Here is a 14821-nt window from a genome sequence, read left to right on the forward strand (position 1 = left end):
TAAATTGAAATCCCTGTAATATGAAAACCTCACATGTCAATGTTTATTATTTCATAGCTGCAGGACAGGTTAACTTGGTATTTTCTGTTTCATATTACTTTCTCAACTGTCTTGTTAAGACAAATAAGGGAACATTAGTTACAAATCACACTCCACCAGGAGCCCCTTGCTCGGCTTCTTTTTTTAAGAAAAAAGTTTGCTTGAGTTTGAAACATTACTGAAAGTTAAAACAGCATTTACTCATTTGGTATCTGTTAGTTTTTAGCCTCCAAGGGACAGCCCAGATTATTCTGTCTCCAGCTGTGAACTGCTTGGTCAGTTCATGGTGATCTGTGAACTGTGAATGCTTCCACACAGTTAAAATGTATTTGATAGAATTCACTTTCTGAATCAAATTATTTACTTAAGAGTTTTCCTAATTAACAAAGTCTGACCCTGAAACTTAGGAGTTTTAACCTCTCTCTTTTTTTTCTTTCTAAGGATTTTGAACTTATTACAATCATTATCATGCTAAGAACTTAGAATGATCAAGCTGGCTAGAGATGGTACAGGAAAAAAAATAGGACTAGAGCTGTGAATAGGAGAAAATAATTTGTGTGTGTGGAATGGAAAGAAAGGGCTTTTAAAGGAAGAAAAAGGGTGCAGGGTGACAGTATGAATAAGCATTCCAAGATAAGTGTCATACTAAAAATGTAAGCATTCAAGCTGGTTTTCCGTAAAATCAGATGGTGTGGTAGTACAGGCATCAGTCAGGCCTGTACCACCCAGACCCCATGAAAAGTCTTGGACTTCCAGATGCTGAAAGCCAGCAGCACTGTATGGTACCAGGGTAGTTTATGGGAGAATATGTAAGTCTACAGATGGATTCCTATGGTGTTACATGGTTGTTTGAAGTCCAGGAAAAGTTCTTCTGCCACACAACTATGCTCCTGGTTTACAAGGGTTGGTTTTCCTGCAGCCTCACAGAGGTCAGAGCTTCCATTTCCTGGTGTTAGGTATTTCTTACATCCTGAATGTGCTTTTTAAGTTTTAAAAATGCATGTAGTATTTTCATTATGATTATTACCTGAGACTGTTTAACACAGTATTATTTAATTACAGGGAGAAAATAGTTTCTTCAGATGACCTTCTGGAGTGGTTGAGACCTTTCTGTGGTGATGACTCCCTGCCAGTGAAGCCTCGCATCAGGGTATTGCAAATTCTGGAGCAAGCCTTCCATCTCAGTGATGAGGATAGCAAGCTGCTTGTGTACTTCAGGACACAGGCTGTTCTCAGAGCCTGCTGGCCTGAAACAAAGGTATTAATACTGATTGCTGCAAATTACAGCATTAAACTGTTGTGTGTGAGGATTACATAATGGATCACTGGTCTGCAATATATGGTTGTGATGCATCCTGCTGTCTGGAAACTAATCCTACTTTCCTTTTTAAATCAAACTTCTGATACATTCTGATTCTTTGGAAAACAAAGTTACATAAAAGTAAAGGACTTCTCTAATTTTTGTTTAGGATCAGGAGTACATGATACTGAACTTGATGAAACACTAGTGATTTTCCTCCATTTCAAACATTGACTTAGATGTTTTTGTACCTTCTTTCTTTTCTGACCATTTTTTTCTGTCAGTTTTATCTTCCATCTTTATCTTCTACTTGGTGTCACATTTGGCTCAGAATTAGAATGATAATTACTGGCCACTGGCCAGACTCTTTTAGTCTTGAGCCTTTAAATATTATTGTATGAATGTGTAGCAGTCTTGAAATCATGTGAAATACCTCTTGCTGCATGTAGAATTGTTCAGAAGCAGAGTTACTTTTTGTTCATTTTCTAAGTGCCTCTCCCTATGCCAAGACCTTATAGAACAAAAATAGAATATTTCTAATAGTTCCCAAAAAAATCTATGAACAAACCCACTTTATATTCATATAATACAAAAGCAATATCTCAGTTTTGACTTGCTGTGCTAAATTCATCCAAGGGAACAATCCTAATAAAAATCTTAAAAGGAAAAGAAAGTACTTATCTCTTGGTTTCTTTGGAAATTACTTTTTCTCTTGTATTTACAGTAATACCAGCATTTAACTCCTCAACTACTATGCAGGTGTCTGTGATTGGATTCTTCATTTCAATCCTTTGTCAGTATTTGTGTTGCCTGTGACCTGCTTTCCAATTCAAAATAATTTCCAATTATAAAACATTCAACTAGAGTATGTCTTAAGAAAACAAGATACAGGCATATAATAGCTTTCAGCCATGTTTGTAGAAGACAGAAAAAGAACCTGTATTTGACAGAAGCCTTATGAGACTCATTACAATTGTGATTTTACTTTAAATATTTATCAAAATTTTATTTTCTCCCATAGTTTTGTATGTCAGGATGTATAACTTTGCAAAAAGAAACTCTCATCCATTTGGTTACAAAACCTAATTTTAAGACTTAATTGAATGCATTTCATATGCTGCTGTTTCATGTGTAGCTCACGGCCCACCAGAACCCCCAGGGCTCCATCAGCAGAGCTGAGACAGCCACAGCTGTGCTGTCCCCACCTGTGCTGTTCCAGGAGCAGCACAGCTGTTAAACCTTGTGCAAATTTTGCTGCCTCACTCTTCCAGCCTGTTCAGGCCTCTCCATATAATCAGCTACTTTCGGTTTCCTGAAGGGATTTATAGAATACTCCTAGTTTGAAGCAGGAAAACCTGGTTTTCTTTTTGTGAGGGAAGAAGTTTGTACTGACTGAGCAACAGTTCATCTGCTCATCATAGAGCTGCTGATCACTTCAGTGCTTCACACTTTTCCTGATGAGTAAGCAAGTAGTGCAAGAAGATGTGTAATAAAGCTTGAAAAATGCACTAGATAAGCTCAAACCTTTCAGAGATAACTGTATGAAAATATGTACACAACACCATAATACTAATTTCTCTGTATATACTATTTATTGTTTAGCTAAGTGTAGAAGTAACTTTCATGCTTAACAATAGTGAAAGCAGTGCTTAAATGTACATACATAGAAATCATTGGTTATGCACCCCAGTTTCTGCTACAGAGTGCAATTATAAGAATCCTGTTGGAATATATTAAAAGTTATTCTCATTTTCATGTCAGCTCAAGCTCAGTGTGGTTGATAAGAACCCTTTCTTTGCTTCAAATATTTTGTGCTAGGTAACTAATGTGTTATTAGACAGCACAGTCATGTTGGCTTGTCCATTAGATACCTGTCACTGAAAGTCAAAGTTCTTCACAAATGTCCAAGAAAAGAAATAAGTGGGCTTAGATGTATTTATTTTGGATTTTTTCCTCTTTTAGTCAGCTGATGTCAAATGCAAGTCTACAAATTGATACGAGAAAAGCAAGTGATGGCCTTGTTTGAGGTCTTACTAAGTTTGCATATTTTGTGAACTAACAAACAAGGAAAATATAATCATAAAATAACAGATTGAAAACTATACATTTCCCAGTCCTTTAGGTATGTTAGTGGAACAAGAACGCTGCAGAAGTCAGTGCTTACATGGTTGCTGGAAAGCAAAGAGAGAGGTTTCTGTATGAGCTTTGGCAGAGCATTATGGTTAAGACACAATTTTCTCATGCAAGTTCACACTGAAGGTACGAAGACCTTTAAAAGCAATCCTGTTTATACAGGAGGGAGTATTGAAGGACAGCTTAAAAGTTTAATCAGGTTGCTGAGTAATCCTGGAAGAAGTAGTAAACAGGAGGAATCTCATCTTTCAAACTATGTCAGTCTGCCTGCCTTGTCTGTAGGCATCACTTTCACTAGTATCACTACACCTTTATCAATTTGGTCATCCTTTCTCATCCAGAAAAATAATTTAAAAAACCAATCACATCTTAAATAAGTGGGGAGGGAAGGGGCTGTGGATTGAATGCTTGTTTTAGATTTTATAGGAATGTATTTAAAGGTTGGTTTTCAGGGCTTTTTAATGAACTTTAGATTGCAAATAGGTCAAAAATGCATTCATTATCTTGCTTCCAGATTGTTGTATTATTACTTGTGTGGCATTTCTTACATGCTTTTGGGGGATCCCTCTTCTCCTATAGCAGTCCTTGGCACAAAAAGGAACAGCAGATATTATAAAGTATGAATATGGATTTCTATTTAATAAAGATAATTTTAATGATATTGCAGTGTTCAATTACCAGAAAACGTGTGAAAGCCACCCTCAGTGTGCCTACTAATCCTCTTAGACAGGCTTTGCATACATCAAGGAGGGACTTAATATTTAATTATGCTCTAGGTGCTGTAAGTAGTGGTCCCACAAATCAATGTGCTGGGAAACAGGCCAGCTCCTACAAAATTAAAAATGTACTTTATGGAAGCAGCTACCTATCAAACATTCAGAAACACAGTGATTTCCAGTTCTCTAATGATTAGTTAACAAAATTAAAAATTCAGGGGTCCTCATTTTTCAAAGGCTTGAGAGTCTTTAATTCACATTCCAGTAGCATCCCACGCTATGGAGGAGGAGGAGGCATGCCTTGTTTTAATCCCCTTGATGAATTTTATCTGAGCTCTTCAGGTTCTGTAATTTTCTAGTTAACTGGTGCATGAAAAATATGGGTCAAAATACTGGCTTTTTCTATATTAAAAAATGTTGGTGGGGGAAGAAAGACATCATTTAGAATGTTGGTATCAAAATTTATCTTTATTCATCTAAGATGGGAAATCAATTTCTTTTCAAATAGTATAAAAATATAGTCTGTAATGACTCAGTAGTGTCTAACAAGCCTGAAGTGTCAGCTAACAGGTTGTGTGTTTGTAGTTAGCTGTTCAGCTCAGTGACCAGTTACAAGGCATAGGTTACAGAAATGAGCTGGGGTTTGCCTCAGGAAGTTACAGGGGCACTAAAAAGCTTCTGGAAGTACACTAAGGCTTACTTTCATATACAAAGTTATTCATTGTGAAGCTTCTACAAAACACACCTTTTCTTAAAAGGATTGTTTCATTATTATGCAAATGAAAAATGTAATTACTACTTGCATGCCACTTAAATGCAAATAGCTTTGTCATTTAGAGAAGGTAATCTCATTTAGCCTTCTCCCTCATATTGTTGTATTATAGTTTTTTCATGATCTTGGGGTATAGAGAGCTGCTGAGGGCTAAATGTTCTTGAAAATTTGAAGGAATGTCTATTAAGGATTTAAAAGTGTAACTTTGGGTGTTTCTCTTATTTATTTTTTTCTAAAGTTTAGCTTTGAAATATTGACAGATTAATTGGTGTTTTGTGTGTGTGGGATGTGCCCAAAACATTTTCCTTCTTTCCTGCCTGTCTGGCAGTTGATGTATGGCATATGCAAACTTGTGTCTCAGCAACCTCAGTAATGTCTGCATTGACTTTCCGAGAGCTTGGGGTGACTGTCGAGACTCCGTTGCTGCTTTGTTCATATTTTAACCCTGTTAATGAAAAATGGTGTTTCTTCATACTAGTTCCTCGAGAAAAGTCTCAATGGGAATATCAATGTCCAGTGATTTTCATCTTTTTCCCATTGCCTCTTCTTATGTCATAGATTTAAACATGAGAAGTCCATTTTGTTGAAGCCATTTATCAGGTAACAGTGGAACGTGTATTTAGTTTGATCTGGCAAAACACAAGGGAAGGAGCTGTATCTGTTTTATCCTCAGCCATCTTTATTTGTGAAAAATGCTTAATTAGAAGAAAGATTTATGTTCCTATCAATTCTGAGTCAATTTGTTATGATGTTTGTAATTCTAGAGACATTGTTTCTCTGCTGGTAATGCATAAAAATTAAGCTTAAGAAATTTAATTTAAGTTTTAATTAATATTTTAAAACACTAATTTCCACTCCTTGAAGATGCAATTAATCCATATGAAAACATGTGATTTTTTTTTTCAGGGAACATAAATTGTAGCGTGTATGATTAATTAAATACTTTTAGATGCAAATGAAATATTCTCCATTAACTACACAAGTATAGCAGATAACACAAAGTGTAGAGAAAAGCAGCAGTGTGAGTGCACACAAGTTTTGAATTGAGCCCTGGGCCCTGCAATGCTCTGTGACCAGTAGCAGTGGCTTCAAAGGAAGATAAGAATGTTCTGGAGTGGATTGATGGGGGATCATTCACTTTCTCTCATAGGTCTTTTGTAATGAAGGTTTAAGTGCAGAATGGTTGAAACAGTGTATAATCAGTTTTGATCCCAGAAAAATTAAGAGCTTATTAGCAATATAATCAGACTTCTGTTATTATATTTCAAAGAAATCGGTGGATAAACTGTGATTCAACCTTGGGTATCCCCTGCTAAATTTTCAGCCTTAGAACACACCATGCATCACTGAGCACAAAACATGCTGAAACTTTGTGAAGGAGGGATGCCATCCAGAGGGACCTGGACAAGCTCAAAAAGTGGGCCCATAGGAATCTCATGAGTTTTACAAGATCAAGTGCTAGTGCTGCACCTGGACTAGGGAAAGTCCTGGTGTCATCCTGGGGGATGAGCAAACAGATCAGAGCAGCCTGGCTGAGAAGGACTTGGGGGTGCTGTGGGTGGGAGGCTGGACATGACCCAGCCATGTGCCCCTGCAGCCCAGAAAGCCAAATGTGCCCTGGGCTGCATCCAGAGCAGCGTGGGCAGCAGGGGAGGGAGGGGATTCTGCCCCTCTGCTCTGCCCTGCCCTGGTGAGACCCCACCTGCAGGGCTGCACCCAGCCCTGGAGTCTCCATGAGCAGAAGGCTGTTGGAGTGCATCCAGAGGAGGCCACCAAGATGATTTGAGGGAGGGAGCACCTCTCTTGTGAGGAAAGGCTGAGAGAACTGGGATTGTTCAGCCTGGAAAAGAGAAAGCTCTGGGATGACCTAAATATGGCCTTCCAGCACCTGGAAGGAGTCACCAAAATAGATGGAAAAGGACTTTTTATAAGAACCTGAAGTGACAAGACAAGGGGGAATGGCTTCAGACTGGAAGAGAGTAGGTTTAAACTAAGTGGTAGAAAAAAAATCTTTACTACGGTCATGGTGAGGCACTGGAACAGGTTGTCCTTAGAAGCTGGGGTTGCCCCATTCCTGGGAGTATTTTAAGGCCAGCTTTGAAGGGGCTTTGAGCAACCTGGTCTAGTGGAAGTTGTCCCTGCCCATGGCAGGGGTGTTGGAACTGGATGCTTTCTAACGTCCCTTCCAACCCAAAACATTCTGTGGTTCTGTGACTTAACCTTTTTATGTGATTTGTTAAGTTTTGTGGTTTTTTAGGATATTAAAATCCATAAAATCAAATTTTTTATTCACTACACTTTTCCCCTTATTCTGTTGTTTACTCTCAGTAACCAATTCCAGTCACACCTCCTCCACAGCTTTTTCTCTCCATAAGTATCCTCTCCTCTATCTCAAAACCCACTGTGATATGTAGTACACCTCCTGAGAAAGATAATTGGAGAAGTGAATATGCTGTCCTTGTGGAAATTAAGACTCCATGGTTATGCATCCCAGCACCTTGATTGCTCTCTTGACTTCATCTGTACATCAACCAGAGGTCTCTGGATTTCATTCAGCGAGGCTCAGGTTACTGTTTTGACTTGATTAGACTAATTTAGCATATTTTAAAATGCAGTAGTGTTACCATTGTTACATTTTATTTGCCATCAGAGAGTCGTTTACTTACCTAAGACTTTTTTTAAAGTCTTTTGGAGGTTTCTTTTGACATAAACTAGCCTTGACAATCATTTGTCTGTGTTTTTGTCTTTTCCATGCTTGCAGTCTCCCCAAAACATAGTTTACGTAAACAAGGAAGCAGCCATAAACCCATGAGAAATTCTAATTTTTACCTTTACTATTTGGTTATAAACCGCTTTTTTTTTGTTTACATTTTTGGGTTTTTTTCCTCTTAGTAGATTATGCCCTTCAATGTTTCTAGTCAGGAATGTAGTTCTAAGCCCTTTGAAAATATAAGTAAATTGTAAAACTGTTTTTCTTTAGGCATTTTTAGTGTTAGTATCTTAAATGAGCATGTTTTTATTAATAACTGTGACAATAGATGCTGTCCTTTTTTCCAAACAGTTTTCTTATTCCATCAGCCATTGTGCTTGTTGACAATTCTTATTTAGAGATCTGCAAACTCTGTATCATCTGAGTGACCTCACTCAGGTATTCTTAAAATAGTTCTTACTTAATAGGAATTTGTGATATTTCATGTTGATTGAGAGAGTGAGGGGCTCTTTTTCCACATTGCTGCTATTGTTACTCAGGGACCCAGCTGTCAAGACTGTGACTGCATCAACTACACCAAATCAAAAAGAAAACCACCAACTGCAGTGCTTCTGTAATGCCATTTGGTATGACAGGTGCTGCCTGCCCTATTCAGATTATTTTTATGGCTGCAGCAGAGCGACTCACTTATTTCAGTTTTTACAACTTAAATAATTTTGTGATAACCATCCACCTGGTATTTTATTTGCTCCTGCCTAGATCATAACAACAATGAAGGAATTCTTCTTCTTTTTTAACTGGAAAGAGTTATAATACTGAAAGAGTTAAAATACTGAAATAACTGGAGTTGACAACAGTCTTCTGTTCCTGTAAGACAGTGTCTTAGTTTAGTTGGAGTCTTTCTTTTTAGAAATACATCTTTGACTTTTCTAGTCCTGCCTATTTGCAGGAAGATGTTTTGGAAGTACTAATTCTGAGAATGTTTCACTTACATGTAAACAGCTTTTAGAAGAATTTTTCTTTATTAGCAAGAATTGCAGACTTTGGTTATCAAGACAGCAGTTATGCATAGAGGTGAATACTGTGAGCTTGTGGATGCTTGTGGATGCTGCTTGATGGTAGTGATGATTAGAAGGGAAAATTAGAAACCACTTGTGTATGATATGAAGGAAATGGCTGAAGCTGAGTTAACAGCTTAAAAGACATCTATAAAGATGAAAATCTTGTAATTTCTGGGCTGGATCTTCTAATGCTGTTGTCTGGTCTGTTATTTATATAATATATAAATTCTGAATTACAAAACAACGATTAGTAGTTGATGCATACACAGAAGATTACTTAACGTGCCTGTGAGTCACTCACGTTGCACAGGTGTTAGTTTTAACTATACATGCATCCAAATTTTTACATATTACCACACACCTGGTCAAGATACAATTTAAATAATGTGTGTTAGTCCTGTCTCTTTCAGTTCCATCTAGCTAGCTATAGGAGTCTTTCAAAAGCATCTTTTTTTTTTTCATTATTTGCTGTTATTCTCCCTACCAATACCTATGTACAGTCCTCAGAGGTTTTCTCTGTACTTGCAGATTAGGACATAGTCTCCTGCAGAATACAAATGAATGGATTTTGTTTTCTGCACGAGTTACTCATTTTTATGCATTAGGCAACACATTTGTGTTTATTGAATCTATATGCATTTCTTAGTGAGCTGCATATGAAGCAGATAAAGAATTAAACAATATATAAATCACTTCAGAAGAAAAAAGTTCTTGAGTATTTCTATAAGAACTCAACATGTGGCTGAGCCTTAGTTTGATTCATCACCAGTAGGCTTCTTGTTGATTTGTTTTTTTAACTTGAATCTCATAACTTGCATGTCTTGTACACTGGCTTTAATTTGAGCAGGATTTTACCTGTTCTATTATGTGCATCTCTTTAGTTTCTGCATGCAGCAAGCTTGCATATGTGCTCAGAATTCAGTAATGGTTTTAATATGTGAAGCCCAGCTCTCAGGAAAGTGCAAGAACGCCTGACTTCAGAGTTCTTCCTCCTCTGGGATATAAGGCACGGGTTGTGAACAGTGAGTTTGTTCATGCAAAACCCTTGATTTCAGTTTTAATTTTGAATTTATTGCTTTAAGACTGTAGTTTTGATAGCAGACACTTCCCTCTGCTCTGTCTGCCAGTGTTTATGGCTTTCAGTCTAGGTCAGAGCCGCCCCTGGTCAGTGAGTTCAGCTCCTGGCCCTCACAGGACACCCCAGGAGTCACAAGTCACACCCTGTGCCTGAGAACACTGTCCAAACACTTCCTGAGCTCTGTCAGGCTGGTGCTGTGCCCACTTCTCTGGGGAGCCTGTTCCAGTGCTCCAGAGAACCTTTTCCTAATATCCAGTCTAAACCTCCCTGACACAGTCTTTGGAATGTGGTTGGGGATTTTTCTATTTTTTTGTTGGTTGGTTTTGTTGTTTTTAAGTAACCATCCCTTAATAAAACTTGCTTTGCATTAACTGGGAAAACTCCATAAGCATAGCCTCACAAAAAGCTGCTTTCAAGCAAGGGAATTTAATCTGCAACAAACTGGATCATGTTCTAGCTGTTGTGTTTTTTCATTAAACAAGAGCTAAATCCTGTCATTATACAGGACCATTTTGTGAGGCCAATGAAACTGGTTTTTAAAGTTGCCATGTCTCAGCTGTGACTTACTACCACATAAACTTCCATTTACCAAAATGTGTTGAAAGTAGAATTATCAAAGTGTGAACTAGGCTAGATAGAGAAAGCAAGATCAAAACAGCCTATTCAACTCTGACAGGCTCCTTTGCCCTTGACTTTCTCCATCCTGTTTATCCTGGCCCATATGCTGGTGGACCAGTGGCTGAATGATATTGTGGTTTGTTTTTCCAAGCCTGTTGTTAGTCTCCCCAGCCTGACCCTGTTATGTCCTGGAGGATTTTCCCCTCAATCACAATTTACAAGATGTTTAATGTGGACTTTTTTAAAAGAAATCCTAGTTTAGAAATAATGGGATGCTGGTGTATGTTGCAGGGTATAGCACTTTTGGTTTTGCCTTGAAAAAGGGTTTACTGTTGCTCTAGCATGTGAAAATCTTGAATAAGATGTTTAATACGTGCTTGTGGTTTTGCATTGTTTCACAAGTATATAATGTGTCTAGCATCAAAGCTGATAGGATTTCTAACATCTTGAAACAGTTTGAAGATGATGAAGTAAATAATAGCCTTTAAAAACTCCTAATCTTACATGTGCAGAGTCAGTAGCTGTGCAATTTCAGGAAGAGTTGTGTAGTGTTGAAGATTGTTTTTGGGGTTTTTTGACTGATTTTTGCCATTTGTGTTCATATTAGGAATAATTGACTTTAAAATTTCTATTTGACTTGTAATTTTATATGTCCTTTTTACAAAGCTTTTAGCTTTGCAGCCTTGTACTGGAGGTAGGTTTCAGTAACTTATATTTGTGCAGACTTTCAGTAGCTGCATAGATACCAGCAGAGCAGGGAATGACGGATTACAGCCTGTCAAAGGAAGGACTGCTTTCTCCAGTGGCCAAACCCTACTGGCCTGTTGTATAGGAAGGACAGTTTCTTTGCTGATTTAGTTAATTAGATTGTGAGCTCTTTGGGGCAAGGCTGCTGAATTTTTGAGCTGTGAACAGCACATCAAGATGGCAGTTACAGGAATGCAATCAAATTGCTACCAATCCTTTTAGTTGTTGTTAATAAACCACGGTAAGCCCTGTCTAATTAGTGGAAATTTTAGCATCAGTGTTGCCTATTTCAAATTTGAATAAAATCTTTGATGTCACATCTGCCTATTACTTTGAGATGCAGCACAGATAAATTCTCTATCACTACAGCTTGGGCAGGGGGGTGGGGAGATGTATGAAATCAGCATTTTAGAAGGAAGTTCTGAGAAATTGCAGAACAATTGTCTATTGTAGCAATAAGGGACCAGTCAAATGCCTGCTTAGTGCTTCTATTTTGAATGCCATTTTAATTCAAATTTATGCTGCAGTGTTGAACATGAACATATTTTGAAATACTTACATTTACCATCTGGTAGATGTAATAAAATTAATTTTATAATCATGTAAAACAGTAAGATTTTGGTTGCATTCCTTGGTAATGGTAAATTTTTCTGCCTTGAGGATGGGGAGTTGCTTTTAAGCATGGATATAGCTTTTCTCAATAAGCAAGCAATTATAGTGAAAATATTTTTCTGATTTCATTTATAAACATCCTTATAATTTATCTCCTTTGTAGTCAGCAAAACCTGTTGATGAAAGCTGTGGCTCTGTCACACTGACACAGAGTAAAAATTGAATTTCCAGAATAGATACCAGTGGGCAGAGGGAGGTCGGAGTCTGTCTGCATTAGTTTTCCTGCTCACCATTCTCATACAGAAATAACATTTTTCTGTTATCTCAGAGGAAGGAGAGAGTTGAATTGACTGGATCTTTTTATTGGCATTTCCATTTTTTTTTTCAAACAAAAGGCACTCTCATCAACCAAGTCAGTCAGCACCAGATTGTCAAATTAAATAGCATTAGCAATAAAGCATTTACAGGTCTATCAGATGTGTCTGTCCTGTTGGATCAGGAGACCATTACATTAGTGGATATCTGTAACTTAAGGACACAGTTCAGAAACAGCAACATTTCAAAGTTGCTGTAAATACTGGTTTTAATTTTGATTTCAGGAGTGAGATAATGTACCAAACTGAACCACTGATTATGCAGTGTTTTAGTTTGGTACATTATCTCACTCCTCTGCCATGCCAGAGGCTTTTTTTTATCAGTCATGTGTGATTTCCACAGTTTTTAATGAAGTTATTAAACTTCATCATTCTTCAAGTGCATCATCTTACAGTTTTTGTAAAACTTTAGGTTTCCAGAAGCTACATAACTAACTTGTGAGGCAACTTTTCATATTTGGACTCCTTCATCCATACCACAGGTGATGAGTATGAATCAAATAACAAATCTGTAGAATAACATTATGATTCAAAACTTAGTGCATTGAAAGTCAATAAACTGAGTGCCTTAAACATTTTGGGCATCTAATAGGATCTAATCTGTGAGGAAAGAGTCTTGTAAGATAAGTCCAAAAGATTTGATCATAAGGCAGAAAAGTTGGATTTATTTGAAGAGAAATTTTAGGTGCACCAAGTTTTTAATTCAACGCTGAATCTCTCATAGGCTATGACAAGCTCATGCTGTTTGTGAAGCCAGTATTTTGCTTTGTGAATTTCCTGTATGATTTTTTTTAAAGGAACCATTACCATATGCAGATGTTTGTATATTCTCGATTCTGAACATATGTAGTCCCTCAGTAATGAAATTGTGTGTTTTAACAGTTTAACATAAGGTTTGGCTTTACTTAATTTGTGTTTTGTTTTATAATCTATCATGAGGATAATTTCTACAATTAATTCCCCTAATTGACTTTCCCATTGTAGTAAATATTTGTGCAGCCTTTTAATGAGAAACATGATGCCAGCTGTGTTCTACTGCCAAAGAGACTGCCTGAAACTGAGGACAATCAAGTCAGAATTGAGCAAATCTGTTGTTAAAACTGAAAACCCTGCTTCCCTTTTCCTTGCTTTTGTTGTTTTGTGGTTTGTTTGATTTTTTTATTCCACTTGTTTTTCATATTTCTTTCGGTTCATCTGAAGTTCATGCCTAGCTATGGACCTCATTATTCTGTTTATTGACAGGTTCTTTACAGGCACTTGTGTTAAGAGGGCTCTGAGCAGTTCATGGTGGGTTATCTTGGCATGATTAACCTCAGAGTGATTTAGAAAGATATTCTGGGGGTTTGTTTAAAAAAAAAAAAAGAAGGGAAAGCAGAGCGCTATTGTCCCAGTACCCTGTTTACAACATTCAGAGTCATCTGAATAGATCATCCAGAATTGCTACAAAGAGAGTGTTCAATTAAAAGTGGATTTTTTTTTTATTCTATTATTTCAACAAAACAGAGATGACTAGCCACAGCACCTCATCTCAGCTAGCTTTCACTTTGTGAAGGTGAAATTTCTACCTTATTACACAGAGCTTACTCTGTTTCTGCAGTGGGAGGTATCTGCTTCCTCACTGTGCTCTCCCCAGACTCAGAAAGCAAAGACAGTAATACAGAGCAAAATTTAAGTTATCTTAAATTTTCTCTGTGTGTTTTATATAGATCAATCCATCTGTCTGTCTAGATATATGTATGTATATACATACAGACACATAGTAAATATAAATGAAAACCTCATTCCTATGTGCTGTTTCAAGATATTGCTTCCTTCTAGCAAGGAACTGTCACTGAAATCTCTCTTGCTTCACATTAAAGGGAAGTGACATGCATCTAAAATGTCATAAAAAGAGTGAATTTTCTCTAGTCTTTTAAAAAACACAAATCATTAACACCATAGAAAGTTCACTTAATTTTTATTACTCTTATTGAGAAACATAGGTGACTTGAAAAAAATGCCATTGTAGAGAGAAATGCTGCAGAAATGCTCTCTTATTTGAGAATAGAAAGGTAATTCTTCTGATTGACTTCAATTGAATTAGCATGTGTTCTGTCATGAGCAATCATGTTGCAAGGATCTAGCTGTCCAAAACACAAAATTATGGTGCTAGATGAATTAAGCTCATAAAAAAATGTAAACCAAAATTTGTAAAGATGCATTATTAGGCTGAATTCCTGGAAGTCAGTTCATGTTGAGTAGGATGTGTGATCTGCTCTCTGCTACTAGTAGGGGACTTTCTCTGATGGCTTTTCTCATGTATTCATACTGTCTTTGCCATTTATTGCCATTTTTATGATTATCATCAGAAAGATCTTAAAATTTAGTCTGTGTTTTGAAGTAATGTGCTGTTTGTGAAGATATAGTAAAATGTACTCAGTGGGCCATCCAGAATGGTATGTACTTGGTTTCAGTATATAAAGAGCTAGTTTTTTGAGAAGAGGTTTGGGGATGGGTAAGCAGTGTGAGAGCTTCTGTTGTCTAGCTAGTACTTAACTTGCTAAGATGGTGAATTTTTTGGAGCCTTAGAGGTTAAACTCTTCTGTTTCTTTTTTCCTTTTTTCTTTATCTCCTTTCTCTTTTCAGCCTTGCCATTTCAATATCTAGTATTATAATACTATA

The 14821-nt window shown here is 37.0% G+C and overlaps 1 protein-coding gene across 1 annotated transcript in view; it reads left to right on the top strand.

Annotated features, from left to right (window-relative positions):
• NBAS (NBAS subunit of NRZ tethering complex) overlaps positions 1–14821 on the top strand; it is a 159298-nt gene that overhangs the window by 122583 nt on the left and 21894 nt on the right. Inside the window, exon 48 of the mRNA XM_058800751.1 lies at positions 1102–1297. Within this exon, the coding sequence (XP_058656734.1) occupies positions 1102–1297 (196 nt within the window). The remainder of the gene's footprint in view (positions 1–1101; positions 1298–14821) is intronic.

This window comes from Ammospiza caudacuta, chromosome 3 (genome assembly GCF_027887145.1).
Source record: "Ammospiza caudacuta isolate bAmmCau1 chromosome 3, bAmmCau1.pri, whole genome shotgun sequence".
NCBI classification, from domain to species: Eukaryota; Metazoa; Chordata; class Aves; order Passeriformes; family Passerellidae; genus Ammospiza; species Ammospiza caudacuta.